Below are 25,103 nucleotides of genomic sequence, written 5' to 3'. Positions count from 1 at the left end.
TTAAGACTTTATGTATCTTTCCCAATTTTATAATAGTTTGTAAAAATTTGTGCAGAAAGCTCTCTTTGTAACACTGATAATACTGAATCAATATTAGATTCTCAGTCTCTGTAAATATTATGTAAATTTATAATTTAGATTTTAGTACATTTGCAATTTCAAATCTGCAACATCGTGAAATAGAGAAGTGTCTTTTAAGAGCCAATGTCAGTAAAAGCTAAGTAGAATTATATATTAGAACAGCAATTCTAAATTTGTACTAGTTTGGTTACTGATGGTTACAAATTCAGCGTAATCTGTTGAACTGTTTTTCCTTGCCTATGATGTGAATATAAATGAATCAATGAAAACAACAGTTGCTAATCACTGAAATGTCCAGTTCCAGTGGGTAGTTACAATTTACTCAATTCTTGACAAAAAGCAAAAATTGTCGAATCTGAAAAGTATTAAAGTGTAGTCCTGAAACACATTACTTCCCTTGTGATTGTTGGGGTGCATACTTTTTGAACAGTTTATTTATTAATTTTTACATGACATGTTGTGGGTACATAGACTGTACAGTAAGATGTCAGACAGTATTTGACAGAGTACTATTTCTATCATTATAAAACATCATTAATTATTTAGAGCTACAATTCAGATTATTGGTACATTGTTATTAGAACTGGACCAATGGTTATAATGCTACTATACTTTCAGTTCATAATAATGGTACATTATTATTTGTATTTGTACAGTACATTATTGTTTATCAAAGAATAGTTTCAGACTTGTAAGCAATAGTTAATTAGATAGGTCATCAGTGCAGCTTTGAATCCTGTAATACTCTTTACAGAATGTGTGTGTGTGTGAGTGTGTGTGTGTGTGTGTGTGTGTGTGTGTGTGTGTGTGTGTGTGTGTGAGTGAGTGTGTGTTGCAGAAATCCATTTTGGAAGAGCTTAATTTTTGTTCAGTACATATGGAGACCCATTTTTTGCCTCCTATTGTGGACATGTACAACTTTGTTTCTGAGGAAGATTGCAGGATTTTCAGTCACATACTGCTTTACAAATACTATGGTTTTATGTATGTGAAAGTATGGAAGTTGAAGGATTTGCAGTTTTTTGGAGAAAGGATTGTAATTTTTTCCTTGTGTGGTCCCTTTTATGATTCTTATGAGTCTTTTTTTGCATTGTGTTTAGCTTAATGCTGTTTGGAGAAGCTCGCAATAAAATAACTCCGTATGTCAGAAGTGACTGAATATTTGCATAGCACGCACTTTTTAGACAGTCTTTGCTGCAGCAGTTGTCAAGCATCCTCCCCACAGAACATGAAGTGCTCAATTTCTTTTTGTGAGGTTGTCAGTATGAGTTTCCAACCTGCAGAACCCAAAAAACTTTGTTAGGTCAGTACTTTTTACAGCTTTGTTAGACAACTGGATATTTACAGTTCATGGAACCTTTTCATTGACATTATATAAGTTGAGTGCTACAGTTTTTCCTACATTTATGATTAGCTTATTGCATGTGAACCATTCTTCTATGCTATTCACTGGCTTTGTTGTATTTTCTTGTAATAATTTTGTGCACTGATGAGAAAGCTTATGTCATCAGCAGACCGATAAGCATTTTGACAATAAATGTTTGTTTGTAGGTCATTTGTACAGGAGGAACAATGCTGGTCCCAGTACTGATCCTTGAGGAACACCATGTTCACCTTTTGGTAACATGAGAAAGTGGGTGATTTTGTTGTATTCATTGTGATGTATTTCCACTGTTTCTTTATGTCTACAAAGCCATGACCTGACCCTTCACAGCGGTGCTTCTGATGCCCTGTTAATTCAATTTCTGCAGTAGTTTCTCATGATCTATAATACTGAATGTCTTCAACAAGTCAGGGCATAAACCAGTAACATATCTGACACTGTCCACTTTCTGGTAAATTCCACTCAGGAATTCATAGATAGCAGGGTCAGTTGGGCAGTTTTTTTCAAATCCACACTGTGCTGTGGACAGAATTTGCTCTTTTTGCATAAAGCCTGTAGACTTTTGTGCAAGAAATTATCTAAAATTTTTGAAAAGTCAAACAATAAGGCAATTGGTCTGTTATTGCCAACTACTTCTACATTTCCTTTTTTTGTATATCAGTTTTAATTTAGCAGTTTTTAGACAGGACAAGAGTGTTGCTGATGCCGGTGAACTATTTTTGCGTAATTATACCAGTGATTTTACAAGAGCTCACTACACATTTTTTTCTTATTTTTTCAGGTATGCCAGGTACTACTGAAACCTGTTCATTTTTAAGGTTTTTATGATGTTCAAACTTTCTTCTTCTTTCATTGGGTGCAGATACAGTGAGGTAACAGAGCTGTTGATCCTAAATTATGATCCTCTTGCACTTTGATTGCTTGGGGTAATCATAATGATTACCTGTCCACTTATATCTGAAAAATAGCTTTTGACGATATTTTGACTTTCCTTGGGTCTGTTATTTTCTTTTCATCTTGTCATAACTTGATGTTGGTAGTGATATTCAGAAATCTGTGGATGTGTTGTACATTTACAGATAAACAAATGATTATAATTTCAGAAAACTTGATGATTTATTCAAGAGAAAGCACTTCCTAAACTGAGCAAGTTAAAATGTGTTGGTCCACCTTTGGCCCTTATGCAAGCTTGGCATTGATTGACAGAGTTATTAGGTGTCCTTCTTAGGGATATCATAACAAATTCCATCCAGTTGGTGTATTAGATCATCAAAATATTGAGATAGTTGCAGGACCCTGCCCATAATGCTCCAGACACTCTAATTGGAGACAGGTCTGGTGACCTTGCTGACCAGTAAGGGTTTGGCAAGCATGAAGACGAGCAGTAGAACATCTCACTGTGTGCAGGTGGACATTATCTTGCTGAAATGTAAGCCCAGAATGACTTTCCATGTAGAGCAACAAAATGGGGCATAGTATATTGTTGATGTATGGCTGTAAAGATGACAACCAAATGGGCCCTGCTATGAAAATAAATGGCACTCCAGACCATCACTCTTGGTTGTCACACTGTATGGTGGGCAACAGTCAAACTGGTACACCACTGCTGTCTGGCACATCTCCAGACACGTTTTCAGCCTGGAATCTCATTGATTGTAATAAAATAGTCTTCAGCGATGAATTTCACTTCAAACTGAGCCCCAGTGACCAGAAAAGACATGTCTGGAAATGGCCCATACAGTAGTGGGATGCCACCCTGACTGTTGCCGACCATACGGCACAACAACCATGAAGGATGGTGTGGGGTGACGTTTTTTTCATAGGAGAACCCCTTTTTTGTCATCTGTGCCGCCCATACACCACAACAGGATGTTGACAATATTCTGCACCCAGTTTTGCTTCCCTTCATGGCAAGTTATCCTGGGCTTACATTTCCACAGATTGAGATCCACCTGAATATTGTTAGGGTTTCTACTGCTTATCGTTATGCTTGCCAAACTCTAACTTGGCCAGAAATTTCACTGGATCTCTCTTCGAGTGAGAATATTTGGTGCATTATGGACAGGGCCCTCCAACCAGCCCTGGATTTTTACTATCTAATATACCAACTGCACAGAAGTTGGCACAATATGCATCAGCAGGACATTCAACAACTTGATCGATCAGTGCCAAGTCAAGTAACTGCTTGTTTGAGGGTTAGAGGTAGACCAATGCATTATTGGTCTGCTTAATTTGTGAAGTCCTTTCCAATAAATCACCTAATTTTCCTGAAATTATAATAATTGGTTTTGCTGTATATGTACATCACATCTTGTGATTTCCATCCTATTTGGATAATTCCTTTGTGGATTATCCTTTTTTGTCTTGGAATGTATGTTTTCTTAACAACTTTTTAAAGTATTGTCTTGGATTTTCTGCAGTAAGCAAGAAATTCATCACACACCCACTGTATCTTTAAAATATCATATACTTTTATTGTTTTTTGTGTGAGATCTTAATTCCAGCTGTTATCCAAAACTTGTTTTTGTTATGAGATCTTAATCTGTGTTTGTTAATTGCAAACACATGTTCAAGTAGTTAGTAAATATTTACACAGATCTGTTGTACTTTTCACATGTGCTGCAATTATAATATACTTCATTCCATGTTTCCTTAGCTAACAGTTGTCTGAAGGTACTTATAATTTTTTCACATAGGATTCATTCTTCTTTAACTAATTGTGTTTCCATTGTGGTTTTGGGTTTAGTATGATCACTAAATCTCATATTTATGGATTCAGCTCAATAGTGGTATACATGGTTTTAGTAATTCTAGTGGGAATGTTTATATTGGTCTATAAATTACAGATTGAAATTATGGTCATGAGATTTTTGCTTTTCATTTGAGTTTTGCTGGAAATTTATGTTAAAATGACCACATACTATTAAATGTTTCTTATTAGCTTTAAGTTTACTGAGCGCACTGTCTACTTTTGTAAGAGAGTATGTAAGTCCCCATCTGGACTTCTATAGAGGCAAATTATAACTATTTTTATCAAAGCAGTTTCTATAGCTGAAATTTCAAAGTCTTTCTCCTTTCATTATTATTGTTACACATTTCTGAAAAAGACATAGCTACAACTACAGGCTAATTTTATAGAACTGTATATGTGAAATGCTTTGAGCTACATTTTGTAACATTATTGTTAGGAACTGGACAACAGATGGAAAAGTGTGGAGTATCAGTTTAATGTTGCACTGACACTGAGGCTATTGGAAGTTGCGAATGACACTATTACAATCAAACGTACTAAGTAAGGCATCAGATCTAACACATTACATTAATTCAACAATATGGAAAAGATGGGGTGGTACTAATCACGTGAGAAAGGGACTAAATGAGAATATTTGGAGCATTATGGGCATGAATCTACAACCAGCTCAGGATTTTGACTGTCTAATTGGTTATTTTAGTTACTTCCATGCACTGTCGTTTTATGGCATAGTTTCCTGGGGTAATCAGCCACTTTCCAAAAAAAATATTCATTACCCAAAAGAGAATTATTAGGGTAATGAGTGGAGTCCTGCGTAGACATTCTTGTAGAAACCTTATTATAAAATTGACAACTACATGTCAATATATCTACTCTCTGTTATGTTTCATTGGAAAAAGTGAGCAACTACACAAAACCAATGATTAATACCATACTCACAATGCCAAGAGGAAGATGGACCTCCATTATGAATTGAAACACCTTAGTATTGTACAAAAAGGAGTCCATTACATGAGCTGCAAGGTGTTCAATACTCTCCCACCATCACTGAAATCACTTTCCCACAAGCTTCCCAAATGTAAATAACAGCTTAAACACTATCTAATAGACAGTTCCATGTATTGGGTTGAAGCATATATAAATTGTGTTAACTCTAATTGATTTTTTTCTTTTAATTAAATCTGATTTAGACTTACGCATTATGATAGTTAGAATCATTGTTAACATTACTAATGACTTTTGTGTAGCTATTAGGATCTACCTTTATTTTAACTTTTTAAAGTGTAGTTTTGTCCTTACCTATTAATGTGTATTTTGTGTTATATCTCCTCTTTTGAGAGGGTTTTTTATGTGTTCCTTTTCTATAATTTCTAATAATCTGACATGTCCTACATCCATGCAAATCTCTTGCTGTATTGGATTGATGGGATCCAAATTAATAAATAAATAAAATTGAATGGAATTTGGCACAATAGCTATAATGAGGGCATTCAACAACTTGACCAATCAATGCAAAGCCAAATAACTGCTTGCATAAGGCCAGACAGGTTAAGTCACATACAGGCACAATGAAAAAGACTTCTAAAATATTAAGCTTTCAGATGAAGTCCTTCTTCCAAAACAGGTAACTCTGTGTGAATCCTTAATATTTCAGCAGTCTTCTCCACTGTGCTTTTCTGCAATTCAATGCCTCCACTCCTCCTCTATGTGGCAAGTAGCAATTAATCCTTCCCATATTGCTGTTATTCCATCCAAGACTTTCCATTATTTGACATTATGTACGTTCATCAGCTTTGGTGCAATGTCTTCAAGAATTTCAGTATCTTAGAGGCAATGGACAAGAAGACATATTCTTTATAGTGTAACTGGAGGCAATTGAAGTTATAGATTAAGAAGAATAAGAGAACACTGTAAATTAGAATGTTAATGATTAGAGACGAAATTAGGCCAGTTTTTAGATGGTTGGTACTCCTAATTGGAGAGACAGAAATTAAAAATACTGCTCAGTTCCTTAGACAGTGAATACTACAAATAGGCACTTGATAAAACATGCAGTCAGACTACACAGATCAGTCTAAGAAAATATACTGCTGTGTTGTTATTTCTGTAACACTGTACAAAGAAAGTGGAAATTATCAAATTGAAAAATGAATTAGGCAAGATGATTACATTTTGCAAGAGTATTTATTGTAATTTTAAAGAACTTTTTTGAAATATTTAACCGGGATGAGAGAGCAATTCATCTTACATGATCTTAACTCATAGAAACTGAGTTTCTTGTTGACATTGGTTTGTTTGCTTCAGCTACAGAAGAAATTCAACAAGGAACCAAAGAATTGGTTAGAACTAGTATGGTAACTGATTCATATTTGTTCTGTCATGTTGCAAGTCCTTCTAAAGATACTTAGCTTCTTCATCAGATTAAAGTATCAAATTTCATTACTTCCAATCAACAGCTCCTATTTATTTCTTTGTTTTTTGCTGGTGTGTTATTTGATATGAAATTATTTTAAGATCTGCAATCTGAGGTAAAATTTTCTTGATAACAATAAAACCTCCTTCTGCATATCTTCTTTGTTCTGTACTAAAAGATTCAGTGCTGAGCACAGGTCTTTATGGTCATACCAATGACTTTCTAATGACACCACAAAGTGAGGTGATCCAGAGGTTAAGGCACTATAATCACATTTAGTAGAAAAGGTTTTCAAAGCCATCCAATTTCAGATTTAATATGCAAGAAGTGCTAACTTATTATAAGGCCTAACAAAGATCTGCCATATCTTAAGAGCAATGTGACATATGTTAAATCTTGACAGAAAAGATTCACACAAATTTCTGACCATATACTGACCAGTTCACTACAAACATATACCGAGAATAATATACATAAGTAATTTATGTTATTTTCTTTTCTGTACCAGTACTAGTACAGATGTATTCATTGCCGTTTTAAACAATCTAATAGAAAGTATGTGGAAAAACAGTGAATGAATGAAATGAATTACTTTACCTATATTTCACAAAATTTGTCCACAGTTGTAACAACTGCATTGCGATTCTGTATCCAGCAGAATCTGTTTCTAGTGATGTATAGTAACTCATGTATCTTCTGTCATCACCATGGGAAGCACCTGTGCAACACACACCATATTTTAAGTTGTAGCTTTATGGAAGAAGCATTCTCAAGTGAAATACTTAAAATTGAAAGAGAAAAATCAGAGGGTGTAACTGACACTTTGAAGCATGTAAAATTGTTTACCTGGGAAATCAGGATATGCATTGAGAGGTCCACTGAAAGAAAACTGATAATAGTAAACAGGTTCTGAAGAATCCCTACTCATATTTCGTACAGTGGTGTCTACTGCTTCCACAATCATAAGATCTGATATCATCTGCAAACAAATGAGATTTTTCCCATATTATCCATACTTTACAATATGAAAAACAGTGAATGTGATAAAACAGTACTGGATATAGTAAAACTTCTGACCTTAATTAAATACAGAAGCAAACTACATGTTATTTATATTTGTCACTATTTTAACAATATTAAGAAAAGGATAGTTGCTACTCACCATACAGCAGAGATGCTAAGTTGCGATTGGCACAACAAAAAGATTGTCACAAAATGAGCTGTCAGCCAACAAGGCAACAAGGCCTTTGTCAAAAAAAGACAACAGACACACCCACATCCAAACACACACACACACACACACACACACACACACATTACTCACAAACACATGACCACAGTCTCTGGCAGCTGAAGCCAGACAACGAGCAGCAGTACATGATGGGAGAGGCAACTGTATGGCGGCAAGGAGGAGGCTGGGGTGGGTGGGAATGGTGAGGGATAGCAGGACATGGGTGGGGGATGTGAAATACTGTTAGTGGGAGCATGCAGGGACAAGGTGGAAAGAGGGTAGTGCATCTAGGTGCTGTCAGATGGGGGAGAGAGGGGGTAGCGGAAATAGAGAGAAGTAAAGAGACTGTGTGCACTGGTGGAATAGAGGGCTGCGTAGTGTATCAGTGGGAACAGGGAAGGGGTTAGATGGGTAAGGACAATGACTAATGAAGTTTGAGGCCAGGAGGATTACCAGATCATATGATATATTGCAGGGAGAGATACCACATGTATAGTTCAGGAAGTCTGGTGTTGGTGGGAAGGATCCAGATGGCATAGGCTGTGAAGCAGTCATCAAAATGAAGAATGTCATGTTGGGCTGCATCATCAGCAACAAGATGGTCCAGTTGTTTCTTGGTCACAGTTAGTCAGTAGCCATTCATGCAGACAGACAGACAGCTTGTTGGTTGTCATGCCCACGTAGCATGCAGCACAGTAGTTGCAGCTTATCTTGTAGATCACACGGTTGCTTTTAGAGGTAACCCTGCCTTTGATGGGATACGTGATGTCTATGACTGGTCTGGAGTAGGTGGTGGTAGGAGGATGCATGGGACAAGTCTTGCATCTAGGTCTATTACGGGGATATGAGCCATGAGACAAGGGATTGGGAGCTGGGGTTGTGTAGGGATGGATGAGGATATTTTGTAGGTTTGGTGGGTGGTGGAATACCACTGTGGGAGGAGTAATAAGGATGGTGACTTCATGTTGATTTACAGGGTGCAAAAGTAAATGTACCATATGCTATATAGGACGATAAGCATTCAACAGAAATGAGGAGAACATTGGTTGTACCTTGAGGAAATGTAGGAAGACTGTTAGTGTTCTCAACAATCATAAACAGTTATCAGATAGAGTTAGCAGAACAATCAGTGTGTTTGCTGATGATGCTGTTGTCTACAGAAAAGTATCCTTCCTGGATGCTTTCAAGGAACAATGTAGACAATACTTCATTTTGGTGTAATGAATAGATGCTCTATTTAAATATGGATAAATGTAAGATAATGCCCATAGAGAAGGAAAAGAAACCAAAGGTGTTCAGTTACAACATTAGTGATGAATTTCTGGATTCTCTCAGTGTTTAAATATGTTGATCTCATTTCATATCTTTTTGTAGTAATATTGGGATGTATTACTACAAAATGATATGAAATGAGATCAACATATAAAATCAGATGCAGTGAGGGAATCAGAAGGCTTTGAGTTTTTAAGATAATTCTGGGACTGTGTGATGCACCTTTAAAGAAAATGCTCATGTAACATAAGTCCAACCAGTCCTAGATAACACTCAAGTTTTTGGGATTCTTGGAGTCCTGATCTGTGTAACCAATAAAAAATTAGAACACAGATGCTCAGACAACTTAAATGGGAATCTAGGGAAGGAAGATGACAATGATGCTGTAAAACATTTTAAGTAAATTTAGAGAACTTGTATTAGGTGAAACTGTATATCTTATGGCATCATGTTCTGGGGTAACTAGAGATTGACAGAGAATGTGTCTGTTGCATGCAAGCGCATAACAAGGATAACATGGGATGTCCACTACATAACCCTTCGAACATACAAGGTGTGATTCAGAAGTTTCAAGACTGATTCATTTCTGAGTAGGGAAGCATGCAAAGATTGGTTCCGCTGCATGGAGGAAGTAGTGGGGGGTCTCACAGAATGAACTGAAGCTGTGACAGTTGCCTATGGAATCCTGGAGGCTGCACATCACTTGCAGCATGAGTGCATGTCATTGACCTTGGTCAAAAAGTGGGAGAGGTGGAATTGGAGCAGCTATTGGAGCAGCGTTATGTGATTAAGTTTCACGTGTGACTGAACAAAACTGCCATGGAGACTCTCGGTATAATTCTAAAGGCCTTTAAGGAAGAAGCCATGTCCCATGCAATGGTTTTCATGTGGCACAAACATTTCAAAGATGGCCACGGGAATGTTGAAGACGATGACTGCTCTTGGACGCCATCACCAAGCTGAACAGATCAAAATGTGGAGAGAGTGTGGGAACTTTTAAACAATGACTGTTGTCAGAATGTCAGTGCTCCGACACTTGAGGGATTGAGTTCACCGTGTCCACCCAGTGATCAAGGGCGATTGAATTCTCCTCCACGACAATGTGCCCACTCACCCGCATAATAAATTTCTAGTTCTGAGATAAGTCTTGAAACTTTTGAATCACACCCTGTATATTTTTGAACAGTTTGACATGTAATCATCAGCTTTACAGACATATTGACTCTTTAATGAAGTTTACACTGAGGTGACAAAAGTAATGGGATATTAATACACAAATATACAGCTGGCAGTAGTATTGTGTATGGAAGGTATAAAAGGGCGGTGTATTAGCAGAGCTGTCGCTTGCACTCAGGTGATTCATATTAAAAAGGTTTCTGACATGATGGAAATGTCAAGTGAAGGGGTAGAAGGTCAAAAGATCAAAGGAAAGCATCATAAGTGAAAATAAAGAATGCACAGTGATAGTGGTAGTGATTAGTCCTTTTGAATCACATGTAGTGCAGTTTTGTTGTCATCAGTATTATCAAGCTAGAACTAAAGAAAATATAAGCAGCAATCAAAAAGTTTCCATATGAAGGATTTGCTGCATAGTAAATGCATTGTAATGCGTCTATGATGTGTGCATATAGGCACTAATTTATAGGCAAGAGATTAGTGTGGCTTTGTGTCTGTCTGATGTGTGTCTAGTAAATTCAGAAACATGAGCTATGATGATGTTATTACTAAATGTGTCCAAACAGGACCAACATGCTGTTATTACTTTCCTTGCCCCCAAAGGACAAACAATGGTAGACAGATTCTGGAGAGTGGAAAATGTGTACAAAGCAGCAGGCTTGTCAGAAACCACCATTATGGAATGATGTGCAAAATTTTGTGCTTCTTGTGCTTCGACACAAGGTGGCCATCACTGATGTTATAACACAGAAGTTATGCAGACTGAGTGGGACATGCTTGAACATTGATGCTATAGTCCTGATTTCTCCCAATGTGATTATCACACCTTTGGACATTTCAAAGAGGCATTGAAAGGTTGCTGTCAGACCAGAATATGCAGGAGGCAGTTATGGACTTCTTCACACAGCAGGACATGGTGTTTTATGAAATGGATAAATGAATTTTCTTATGAACAATACTTTTTTAATTGATTTCTCACTCTGGAACAGTAAAATTCTTACTGATATGTTATTGGGGCTGCTTATACTTAGTATATTTTCTCTCATTCTGCACTGAATCAATACTTGGCTGAAGCTGCAATGATCATATGCAGCCCATCTCATTCTGCACTTAATGGCTGAAGTCATACATAGAAATGTTTCATTAATGACTAGCAAAGAGGAAGCTAATATAAAAATGAAAACAATCAATTATTGATATTATAATGTAAATGGATAGATAAAAATATCTACTCACCAAGTGGTGGCAGGGGAATACACATACACAAAAGGATTTAACTTTTACAAGCTTTTGGAAACATACTCACCAAGGGGAACACACACACAAAAGATTTGACTCCAAAAGCTTGTAATAGTAAAATCCTTTTTTTGCATATGTTCCCCTGCTGCCACTTGGTGAGTGGGTTTTTTATCTATCCAAAGAGAAAGATAAGACATAGGAGAAAAGGAACTGCATCTGAAGAACATTCATTAATCATAATGGCCTTAATTACTTGCAAAATATGAATTAGTACATTTATGAACTTTAACTGTTCTCGAGAGCCAACATACTTGCTGCAGTGGTAACACAGGAATCCCATCAGATCACTTAAGTTAAGTGCTCTCAGGCTTGGATTGCCCTTGAATGGAAGACTATCTGACTCTGCCAAACGCTGCCGGCAAGTGTGGTACACTGATCCCTTGTGATGCCAATTGAGGAGCTACTTCACTGAGAAGTATCAGCGCTGGTCACAAAAACTGACAATGACTGGGAGGGTGTGGTGCTGATCACAAGCCTCTCCATATCTGCATCATGTGATGCCTATCAGTTGAGGATGACATGGCGGACAGTTGACACCCTCGGCCTTTCAAGGCCTGTTTGGATGGGGAAAGAGAGAGGGAGAGAGAGAGAGAAAGAGGAAGAGGAAGGGAGAGAGAGAGAGAGAGAGAGAGAGAGAGAGAGAGAGAGAGAACTGTTCATGATATTAGGCATTGTATGAATGCTAGATTATTTTAATGTGTTACAGCTAAGTATCTTCCATATCACTTATACCTCTGCTCTTGTCTGGATGATATACCTACTCTCTTTTGAAGCAGAAGTTCTATGAAATGTCTGTGCTAGAGTTTCAGTAACTGTTGCTTTGATGGGTACTTTTTAACTTCATCCTCCATCATCACTGCATCATATACAAGAATTTGTTTCTCACAACCATAGCACGCTCATTTACTCTGGAATCCTTGTTATTTATACTGCCTTCTTGCAGCATATGATGATACTGACTGGCCAGTTTGACAAAACTTTTTCAGATACTTTAATTGTTAAAAATCAAGTAATTTTCTTTTAGTTTAAAATATTAATTTCTGTAAAACTATAATCCATTGAATAATTTGTGGATATCCTATAAACTGATTATTTCTTTCTGAATCATAATGAAAATTACTTTAAAAATAAACAACAAAATAATATTAAGGATTTAAACTTACAGTTGCTGTTGTGTCATTTAATTCTAGTGTTATCTCACTGTCTCCATAGTAAAACTGTCGAATCTGTGCTGATACATTGAATTGCTCTTCTCTGATTGGAAATCGAAGCTCATGAGCAACATAGCCATCAAAGTTATCATTCAAATTCTGTATACCTTCTTCGGTTCCAAACATCTCATTTTCTGTTAATCAAAAGTAGCATTATTTGTATAAATAAATGAAAATTCAGTGTTCACTAAAATATACATGCAATTTCAGCTTATCTTTTACTTTACTGGCTAATGTAGTACTGAAGAGCAATGATGTAGGTTAAAGTCTTGATGCGTTTGAAAGTGTTACTTCACCAGGAAGTTTCAATACAATTTATAGTCTGCTGAATGCTTCATTGAGGAACCTGCATTTAATTTACAGTTAAGCTGTTCTCCACCACATCATTTTTCCTGGAATGTTAGCCTAACAGTGTGTGCTAGAGTCCTTCTATTGTGTTTAAAAGTGTAGGTAAATGTACCAGTAGGTAGGAGCTCTGAGTCTGATTATTAGGTACAATTTGATCATGCAATTGCTACAGCTATTTTTGTGAAAAGCAAAGGCCCGAGTTGAGTTCCAGTCTAGCATGTTATCAAGCAATGTAAGAAAACATATATCAGCAACTTTTTGGATGGTTTTCAAGTTTTATAACAGTAATGTAGGTAATCATTTTTTAACTATAGTTTATGACAGAACTTATATTAGTTTGTCTGGAAGTTCCTAAACAATCTGACATAAATAGAGAAATACCTGCATGTATTTAAAGTGTTGGATTGGTTCTGGGAAGGGTAAGTCAGTTTGAAAAGTCTCTCCATCAACTGGGTTGTGGGTGAGGTTATGGAATGGAGAGAAGAAGATACTAAGGTTGAATACACATTTACAAAAATTTAGACCAGCATTTATAATTTGCTATTGGTAGAAAGAAGATTTTGAAGGCTGTATTTTACAAAGAAAAAATTTCAACTTTTGGATGAAGATGCTATTCATAATCAAGAACATCAGCATCAAAAAATGAAACTTCATGGCAGATTAAAACTATGTGGCAAACTGGGATTCAAATCAGGGACAATAGCCATTTGTGGGCTAGTGTTGTACTGACTGAGATATCCAAGTCTGATTCACAATCCATCTTCACAACTTCACTTCCACTGTTACCTCATCTCCTGCCTTCCAAACTTCTCAGGTTTGAGTCCTCATCCAGCAAACAGTTTTAAACTAACAGTTTTCAATTGGTGCACACTCCACTGTAAAGTGAAACTTTAATCTGGGGATTAACAACAAAACTAGTCACATGAATGTCTACTGAAAGTCACATAGACTGTACACATTACACAGAATAAAGTATCACATACAGATCTGTGGCCAACTGCTACTGTATCTAGAAAATGTGTGTGTCAGGGAGGCCTTGAATGATGCTCCATTATTTGGCATCTGTACACCTTGTTTCTTGGTATAGCTGATTCTCAAAAATGAAGAGATTCTTGTCAAGGTTAAAGATAAAGTGGAACTGGATCACAATTTCACTGATTCATGACTGACAGCAGAAGAAAATATCCACTAGTAGACAGGCCATGTGTATATGTATGTTTATATAGAGACATTGAAGATGAAATGAAACAGATATGTATTTCAGGTAGTTCAGGATGTCATTAGTATCTCTAAGACACAAATGATGCTTATGGATAAAAGATTGCATTGTTATGATTCTTAATCTCCTCTCTGCGTGATTCATGATGAAATAGTTCAGTAGTGAATGGTTGGATATCTGGCCATTCACCTGTGAACTACTTTGACTGCATTGTTGATGCTCTAAATTTGCAGTTTTACTGTAGGATTCACTTACAGTATTTTAATTTTGCTTTCATACCTTCAAATGTAGCTCAGCCTAAACAATAATTTTATCAAACCACAAACATCAAATTGAAATTATTCTCCTGCTGCTGTACCATTTCTCAATCCATTTCCCTGCAGTTCTTTTGACCTCTTCAATTGCAAAATGTGTCTGTTCCTATCTCTACTATGCACTATCTCAGCTTCATGATGGGAAAGATTTGCTGTCCACTTGTCCAGCTCTGCTCCAGTAATTTTCAATATATTGGTTTTCCTTTTGGAAATCTGTTTATTTCTGTTCCTACTATGCTTGTTTTTCTGCCTAACCATTGAATATTTTCAACTTCCCTATCATTTTTTATGAACTTCCAAATTCACAGGTTTCCAAACCTGCTCTGTTTTATTTCATTCCTATAAAGTGCAAAAGTAACCTTGTCAAAGTTTGAAAAACACAAAATCTATGCACTAGCAAAGAATAAACGTTTTAGTTGCATTAATAGTAAAATAATTGCTGTATGTAGATTATTTAACCCCACAACTGTGCTCAATGAACTCAGTTCGATCTGCCTGGTGGTTCTGTGCAGCATACTCAATGAATGGTGCTCAGGCCTGGTGTTGGCAACATTCAGGAGTCTCTACAAAGTGTATTTAGAGTTTTACATCAGCTGATACTTTCACATTAATTTTAAACACTACGTTGTTAACAACAATAATTAAAGTTATGAACAAATATGCTGAACATTTTATAAGTTCACATTTGGGTACAGTGAAACAAATTCTTGGAACATATATTGTCCAAAAAAGTTTGTGTGTACATTCACTCATCCAATAAAAACTTCAATGAGACTGTCAAAGCAGATCAACTGTAAATGTTTATTTTCATAGTACACATTCCTACTGCCAAAAGCTTTGAATTGTTGACAACTTACAAGCACAGCTTGATTTGAGAAAATTGCACCAAAATGTGGCAGATTATACCACACTGCAAGAAAGTGCTGTGAGGCACAGGAGTAACTAGTCAGGTGAGAACAGATAAAGGCACAAGCAACAGCCTGGTCAAGAGGTTAATAAGCTAACTACTGAAAAAAATGTTCTTTAGTGAGAATATACAGCTTTCTGTTTCACAGAAATGTTAATATGCAGAAATTTTCCATTATTAATTGTTAAATTTAATATCACCCTTAAGTTTCCTTTGAGTGCAAAACACTAGAAATGGTTCAATTTCATTAACTTTTCATTTTACCCAAAAGTAATGTCAACTGTGTTACTGAATGTCATTTTAAATGTTTATATTTTGTTTTCATACCTTGTGTCCTTATCAGCAATTCATAGTCTGTGACTCCTGTTAGGTAAGGAACATGAGTGTAGCGGTTTTCTGACATTATGACCCATGGCTCTTCTGTCAAGAAGGCATCTTCATGCTCTGGTTCCACGTGTGGTGCCCATACACAGATAAGAGTACTTAATCTATCCTGAAATGCATATTTATTTTCTGAATGATATCTACAGAATTTTAATGTTGTTCTACATTTCTGATCTTGAGTACTTTTTATCAACTTTCATATATTCTTTTATAGAGTACAATAAATAATAAAACAGTAGAACATTGTATAATTTTTTATGTAGTTTATAAATTTATTTGAAAAAGAACTGAAGTGATTGTTGGACATACATAAAATGTACGCCACATATCACTGATTGCTATATTAATAAACAAAGTATTACACTAATTGAGTTACATTACTATCAAAAGAAGAGGCATTTTGAGATACTACTACATACTCTAATGAAGACTCCAACACATAACGTTGGAAAGAAATTTGATTTGGTTTAAAGTTATTATGAAAATTTTTGTTTTATTAGTGATATTTTAGGCATACTGGTTAGACCATTACCAAGTTATCTTTTAGCATACACCTTCAATGGCCACCATATTGCACCAATGAATTAACCCTGACAAGCAACACATTTTAAGAATGATTTCCAATTGACCTCTTTTACTACTAATTCTATAGTGTTCCCCACCTGTGGCTGAACAGATTGCATTAAGTTTGCAGTAACATTACCACAAAAATGAGTACAATATTACAGTTTAAACTATGACACTAAAAGGGAACCTGTAAAACAATTAAGAACTAGACCATAATATATTTTACAATTGTTATACAACTATAAGACTAATATAATTTAGTTAAATAACAGAGTTGTTGATGTTTCATGGCACTGAGTTGTGCTCAGATGGACACTTTTCTATTATCAGATTTTCAATACTGTACAAAAGTTACTCTTCCAATCCAAACAAAATTTTAGTTAAAATTGCTCCACTGGTAACGACTGAATATTTCTAGGTAGTGTATTAAGTAGATTTAGGGCTTCCACAGGGAAGCTGATTTGTGTCTTCATTAATCAACATCTTGGCCAGTCTATGTTGTCTTCATTGTGAGCTGTACAAAAGTTACTCTTCCAGTCTAATCAAAATTTTAGTTAAAATTGCTCCACTGGTAACGACTGAATATTTCTAGGTAGTGTATTAAGTAGATTTAGGGCTTCCATAGGGAAGCTGATTTGTGTCTTCATTAATCAACATCTTGGCCAGTCTATGTTGTCTTCATTGTGAGCAGTGTGTTAATAACTTATCTTTGTGTGAATGAGGCAGCTGAAAATATATTGGCTGAAAACACTCAGAACTAATTTGAAAAAAAATAAATAAATAAATAAATAAATAAAAATTGTTTACAATGGTGAGCTATTTGCTTGAGGTAATGATCCTCACTGCTTTCTTTTGAGATAAAAGCACATTCTTGCAACCTGCAGAATGACCCCACAGAAACAGCCCATGTCTGATGTGGCTGTGGAATACTCCATACTCCATAGTACACTGTTAGTAGGTGCTTTTCTTATATTGTAATTTTTAGTTACCTCAAGTGGTATAGGACTAATAAAAGTTTGGCACACATATATTTCGTGTGTGGTTGTCGCGTTAACTTCATATCAATGAAAAATTCCAGAAGTATAATGATTGCAGTATCATCCAGAGCTCCACTACCACTACCACTGTATATCTTCCTCTGCTTTTTGTCTTCATTAATTTTCATATTGTTCATGATAAAACAGGGATTCTTCTTAATGTACAGGACTTCTACTTGCTGAACAGCCTATAACATAGCAATGCACTTGAACATAAGAGGTCTGTCTGAAGGAATGATCAGGAAGCTTTATGATATAGAAATTTTGCTAGAAAGTGTGAAACAATCTGTGAAAGTAATATGCCTTAATGGACATTGGCTAAAAACTGAAAATATCAGTCTCCTAAATAAACTTACAGGTTATAAAGTGGCTACCAGCTTTTGTAGGACCAATGGGTATGGAGGCTCTTGCATACAAGTTCATTCCATCGTAGACTATGATATCAGACAGAATTTTAGCCATCTGAATGAAGAAGGCACATTTAAAAGTTGTTGTATAGAACTTAAAGAGTATAACACACTAATTAACAGCATATATCGCACTCCTGGGTACCATATAAGCTCTGTATTTTTAGATAAGTTTGATACATTGCTACATAAATTAAAATGTGAGAAACTGTTCAAGAAAGTGGTTATATGTGCTGACTTCAACACAGATGTAAGGACTGATGACAAATTTTCTTCACACTTAAAGAACCTGGTAGCCACAAATGGGCTAAATCTCAATTTCGATCAGTATACAAGAATTACAGCAAGCTCTGCAACATGTATTGACAATATTGTAAGTAGTTATAATTATTATGTAAAAGAAAAGTTTCTTCTAGATTTAGGAGTATCAGACCATAAAGCACTATTTGTATCACTACCGAAGCAAAATTCAGTCTGCACAACAAAAAGATGTAGGAATTTCAGTCAAGAAAATGTGGAAGTATTTTGCAAAAACCTAAGCCAAACCAAGTGGACAGTCAGCAAACACACTTCCACAAGTGACAATTACAATAACTTTTTAACTGAATTCTTGGGTATATTCAATGAATGCTTCCCTTTTGTAACAGTGAGGACCAGGTCCCAAAAAAAGTAGATCCTGGGTAACAAAAGGAATTAGAGTGTCTAGTGCTACTAAGAGGAAACTGCATATGGAGGCAAAAGTAAATCTAAGCCCTCAATTTCTTAGGTATGTAAGCACATACAAAAAAACATTTGACAAAATAGTTAAACTAGCAAAACGTACTGCAAATAACGACTTCATTTCAAATGCAAAAAACAAATCAAAAGCTGTTTGGTCTGTTATAAGAAGTGAATTTGGCAGTGAGGCAGAGAGAAAATGCCCTTCTAAAATAGTGATAAATGGTAGAGCTGTTACAGAACCCAGTACCATTTGTGAATCATTCAATGACTTTTTCATAAACTGTAACAAATTTGGTGACTGTTCACCACCAAATACAAAGCCCAATATGACTGATAGCAATTGCACATGTTTTAAGTTTTCTCATGTTTCCGTCTCAGATGTCATCAAAATCATAATGCCCCTAAAAAATTCAAAATCTGCGGGGTGGGATGAGGTCCCCACTGAAATAATAAAAATAGTCCGTCACAGTATTGCATATCCACTCTTTCATAATCAACCAATCATTTGATGAGGGATGTTTCCCAGATCGATTAAAATATGCAGAAGTTTGGCCCATACATAAAAAAAGGCAAACAAGATGAATTGGGCAACTATAGGCCAATCTCACTGTTACCAATTTTCTCAAAAATATTTGAAAGAGCTGAATGTGATCAGATTGAAAATCACAATTCACCTAACAGCATTATCTTAGGCAATCAATATCGTTTCAGAAAAGGCCGCAGCACAATCCATGCAATAAATGAATTAGTCACAAAAGTCAGCAGATGTCTTGATGATAGAATGTGTGTGTCAGGCATCTTTTGTGACCTGTCCAAAGCCTTCGACACAGTAAATCATGACCTGCTTCTCCAAAAATTGGCACACTATGGTTTTCAAGGCAAATCTCTTAGCTGGATGTCATCATACTTGGCAAACAGAAAACAAAGAGTACTTATTAACATCAACGTCAAGAAATTTCTCTCTCGCTGGAAAAACACTGAATTAGGTGTTCCACAAGGTTCAATATTAGAGCCACTGCTTTTTCTATATTCTATTAATGATATGCCATGTCATGTCCAGTCTGATACTATCCTCTATGCAGATGACTCAACAGCTGTAGTCTGTTGTAAAAATGAGGTAGACCTAATTCGTCATATTGAACAAACACTTGGGGAAGTGGAGGCATGGGTCAAAAACAATAACTTGACATTAAATTTTACAAAAACAGAAATTGTTCATTTTACCACAAAACAATCTGCACAGTCTATAAGTGAAATAAGGTATATGGACAAAAAATTAGAGACTGCAGACTGTGTCAAATTTCTTGGCGTGTTAGTCAATAAAAACCTGTTATGGAGTCGCCATGTGGACAACATACTGGGTCGACTGAATAGCCTTGTATATATTATGAATATCTTGTATAGTATTATTGATTTAGCTGTAAGAGAAACTGTATATAATGCATATTTTGTTTCAGTCATTAGGTATAATATAATTTTCTGGGGTGTCTGAAAAAACAAATTTACTTAGAGCTTTTAGACTACAAAAAAGAATCATCCGAGCAATGGTGGCAGCAAAACCAAAGCAACACTGCAAACCTTTATTTGTAAAACTGGATCTCATGAGCATTCCAAGCATATACATCTACGAAACTCTCACTTTCACGAAAAGAAACCCAAAACTTTTTGAGGGCAACTTCTTCTTGCATCAATATGATACTAGACATAGAACGAGCTACATGTTACCTACCCACTGTTTAAAATCATATGAAAAAACCCCATACTATATGGGCATGAAATTTGTAAATAAAATATGGAAAGATATGGAAGATCCAAATGTAAAAGGTACCAAAATAGACCTGGAAAAATATCTGAAAGATAAATGTTACTATAGTGTAGAAGTTTTCATGAATGGTAACAATGCATTATAATTGTAATTAAAATACCTCTTTGAAGATGTTACACCATGTATATTATTAGTTTATTGTCTATTTTTAGTATTGTTATATATAGTGTAAAACTGACAAGTCACCTATGTCACAATCTTTGATTGTATAAGGCATGTTATGTGATAATAAAAATTGAATTGAATTGAATTGAGAAAGCTGGACCCTCCCCACCTGCTGTTATAACACTCCTGCCAGTAATTAAATTTCTTTTTCTTTCTTGATTATCATGTAAATGTGACTATTCAAATAATGTATATATAATGCTTACCCAAGCCTGTTCACATATCATTCACATTCTATTTCCTGCTTATTAATTATTCATCTGATGATGTTCATTCCACTGATTGCAGTAGTATATTTATTTTTACTGGAAACTTTATTAATTAAAAGTAATCAATCACTGGGCATTAATAATGTTGTGCATGAGTAAATATGGCGGAGATGATGGCTAGTTTTGGAAATATAGACACTACTTATTAGAAAGACTGGTATCAAGAGTTTACAGTAACGTGTTTGAATTTTCTGAACCTCATTAACTTACTAGATAATTAATATTAAACCTTACACACCAAAATTTCTATTGCAAATTAAGTCATTGAGCTTTTTAGATTCCAGCTTCCACCACTATACTTTTGTTGGCCTAATTTTCCTGGAAAGGTTCACAACTTTTACTAATTAATTAAATTTGTATAAATTAATGCAAATGATTGTAAGTCTAAATATTGCTGCCATACCCATAAACAGGTAATTCACAGAGTAGACACACAAAATACATGTGTAACTTTTGGTACATTACTAGTGCAGTACATACATTATAAATCAATTTATTGCTGTAGGATACAGTTCACCTAAATTAGCAAAATTTAACATAGCAGTTTTTCAAACTATTGTTTGTGGTAGTTTTTTAAATACTAAAATATTTATACACCAGTCTTTATAAGCCACAATCCAGCCCAAAATGGTCAGTCTGGCCCTGGAAATCTTAGAGGCACCATCTGTGCAACAGTTTGGGAACTTGTGGCAGTGAGTATTATGTGAAAGTCCCATGCAAGCTGGCATACAAGCAAGAGCTATGTGATAAGTCTGCTATCAGCATTCATTCGTGTGACATCTATGTGATGAAGAAGGAGTAATTTCATGTGCCATATCTCTGTGAACCTCTTTCATCAGCTGTCTAATACTGGGAGGCTAATGTCTGTTTATATTATGGTGTTAATTGCTCCGTGACAACTATATCCTGGGTGGTTATAATTGAACTGATGATGTTCTGAGTGCTGAAATGCACATTGTATACATTGCAGGTATGATAATTAATTGGTGTGTTTGCAGAATATGCTGAGAAAATAGCAGTTTCACTTTCTGGCACTATGTGAAAGTATGGCACAGTCAGAATGTGGTGCAGGTGCAGGAAAATTGGTGGAATAATCAAACACATGACAAAGGTGGTACAGTCACATTTATTAGAATATGGTCACAAATTACAGCATGTACTCAATATGGTCTCACAACTCAGCAATGTGCTGCATCCATAACACAGCATGGTCAACAGTTACATGCAGCATATCCAGTATAATCAGAGTGCTGTGTCATTGTATGCTATCCTTTAGATCAGAAAGAGTCTACATACATCCCTGACTGACTCAGTCTTTTAGATAACCAGAAGTCACACAGAATTAGGTTGTGGGATTTGCAAGGCCACACGACTTGAAATTACCTAGAGATGCTGCAGTCATTACCAAAGGTTTTTAAGCAAATTTTTCATTTTGTAAGTGATATGTAGTGTCACCCCATATTGCATGAAAACAGCTGGGTGGATACAGTCACATTCTTGCAAAGCTGCAATCACGTGTTGCACAAAGGGGTCCTTATAATTTTCAGATGTCACTGACATCTTACAGGCCTATGAGGTGTTATCGCCTTCAAGAAAAATAGACTGAGAATGAAGGAACTTGTGAAACCACACTACACAGTCATATAATCTGAGTGCAGTGGATGTTGCTACACATCATACAAAGGAGGAAAACCCCATATGTGACACTTCTTTGGATTAACAGTGGTGTGCAGTGTAAAACGTGCCTTGTCCATCTAAGGAAATTCTTCATCTGCATGTCACTTACGTTCATCCATGCCAAAAAGTGAAGGGTAAAGTCACAGCATTGTAGTCTACCTTGGTGGTTATTTGGTACACACTCTGAATCTTGTAGGGATACAAGGGTAAAATGCACCACAATATCTTTTGAACTATTGACCTGGGTAAAGACAGTTCCTGTGACACAGCTGAAGGACTGCATGCAGAATTTGTCCTGCATGGTTGGCTATAGCTACAGAAATGTCAAGTGTTTCTTCACATTTCTTGATTATATTCTTTAGCCCATTTATCCGACTTTGGGCTTCTTCACAGCTGGTTCTTTCAATGATATTCCAAAGCAGTACCACTATTGCTGCCATTCTGATAAAACAGCCTTACCATCAGCGCATGGTCTTTTTTCTCAATAGCTATTGCATATTGCACGGAAAGCATCACCCTTCTTAACCCTTTTCACCAACAGTCATATTTCAATAGAAATCAACACAAGTTTCCAGATAACAAATGATATACTGACTTCAAAACAGGAAAAGTGTCATATTCTGACTGCTTAAAGCAGTAAATTTTTACCTTGTGGCAGAGAGTGGAACTATTACTTTTTCAGCATACTTTGTGAGTGAAGTGACTAGTGAACGTACCTATGATGTTTCAGCATCCTGCAATGTATATTGCCCATGCTACAGCACTCAGAACACCATCAGTTTAATTATAACCATTGGTACACCTCTGTGCATTATTTTGAATCATTGTTGAACACACTGTGAAATATTTCCCATAAAGTAAATTTAAATGTAATGTGACCAAATTCTTTGATGAGACACCTAAACCAGAAAAGAATTTGCAGGTAGGTAACCTTTGCAGCCTGAACCACATTCTCCCCTTTCAAGAACAAAGTTGTATCATCCATGAAGTGCGAGTAAGCCTGTTGGAGCCTATGTCATTAACAAAAATTAAGAACAATGGAGGTTCCAGTTTGGATCCCTAAGGCACACCATATTGTAACTTCTTTTCACCTGAGTCTGCTCTTTGCACTTAAACTATCCATTCAGATAGGATTCAGAGCCTGTAGAACAAATCTCCCAATACCACATGATTTTAGCTCGCTGAAGAGGTTCTTAGGTGGAATACAGTCAGATGCCTTACTGTGACCACAAAGTACCACTGCTATAAACTTGTTGTCTTCAAAGCCCTGACTTATATTTGTGACTAGGTCAAGTACACTGCTGCCATTTACCTGCTCTTCTGAAATACATGCTGTGTATCATAAGAGTTGATCTCTTATGGACTACATCACCTTGGGTAACAATGATAGTATAGATATGATACTGTAGCTTGACACTTCATGTGGATTTTGTAAATTGGCACTATGTGTGTTACTTTTAGGACTCCTGGAAACTCACCATCTTGGAGGCATTTATTTCTACTGTCAGTGATTGAGCAATTTATATGTTGTTGTTCATTAGTTTATCTTTCAATTTGAAATCAGCTCCTATTCTTTAGCTATTATTTAATCCCTTTGTATCCATTTTTTCCAACTGTAAAACAGTTGTGACTTATGAAAGAGATCTGTAAGAAGTTAGCTGAAGTCCCAGCATTGGTGTTACCTTTTAGTGTGGTAAGGTGAAACCAGGCTCTTTTTTCACCTTACAGCATTCCTTTTTCCTTGCCAGTACCTGTTATGAATTTACTTCTGTTTTTACTACTGGTGTTTGCAAACGTTTGGATAGTAGGCTTCAGAGTGTATTATTAACCAACTTTTCAATTTCGTTTTGCTGTTTCTGCACTGGTTTTGGTCAGTTCTTTTTTTTATTTTTCTACAGTCATATTTCTTCAACCTTCGCACTTGTTCTTCACTTCCTGTCAGTCTGTATTCATGTCTTCTGGAGAGTTTTCATTCATCAGTTTGTTTTCATTTGTATTTTGTCTGTTTTCAGTCATGGATTTTGTTTCATTGAAGCACTCATTGTTTACACTTGAACTGGATGCCACTTCAGCAATGTTTAAATCTTCATCAATGTTATTTCTCATTGTAAAATTACCACTTGATGATTTCATAGGCTTTTTACTACTTATGATAAGTGGTTGTGGAAGGCACTTCTCTTATGCACTCCAGTATTCCATTTGGATTTTGTCTCTGGTTTGTGATTTTTACATGTTCAGTTTTTCTGTGTTATGCATGTCACTCTATTTTCAACCGCCTCTACACATTGTCTTTCCAAGTTCCGCAAAGACTGAGCTGCTTCTTCACTTTGTGATAAAAACAGTTCTCACCTATAGTATATAGCAATCACAGTATCTAGTTTTTCTTGTATTTGTTTGTGATCATTGGTAAGTTTTCTTACCATTTTAAAAAGCAGCAAATTTTAT

At 35.9% G+C, this 25,103-nt stretch overlaps 1 protein-coding gene across 1 annotated transcript in view; it reads right to left on the bottom strand.

Annotated features, from left to right (window-relative positions):
• The window catches only part of LOC126234522 (esterase FE4-like), a 76,846-nt gene that overhangs the window by 705 nt on the left and 51,038 nt on the right, over nucleotides 1-25,103 (bottom strand). The window contains exons 7-10 of the mRNA XM_049943219.1: nucleotides 15,935-16,100; nucleotides 12,772-12,953; nucleotides 7,477-7,609; nucleotides 7,228-7,348 (exon numbers count right to left, since the gene is read on the bottom strand). Of these exons, the coding sequence (XP_049799176.1) occupies nucleotides 7,228-7,348; nucleotides 7,477-7,609; nucleotides 12,772-12,953; nucleotides 15,935-16,100 (602 nt within the window). The remainder of the gene's footprint in view (nucleotides 1-7,227; nucleotides 7,349-7,476; nucleotides 7,610-12,771; nucleotides 12,954-15,934; nucleotides 16,101-25,103) is intronic.

This window comes from Schistocerca nitens, chromosome 2 (genome assembly GCF_023898315.1).
Source record: "Schistocerca nitens isolate TAMUIC-IGC-003100 chromosome 2, iqSchNite1.1, whole genome shotgun sequence".
NCBI classification, from domain to species: Eukaryota; Metazoa; Arthropoda; class Insecta; order Orthoptera; family Acrididae; genus Schistocerca; species Schistocerca nitens.
Note: the sequence above shows the minus strand (reverse complement) of the source record. Positions and strands in the feature narration are given on the sequence as shown.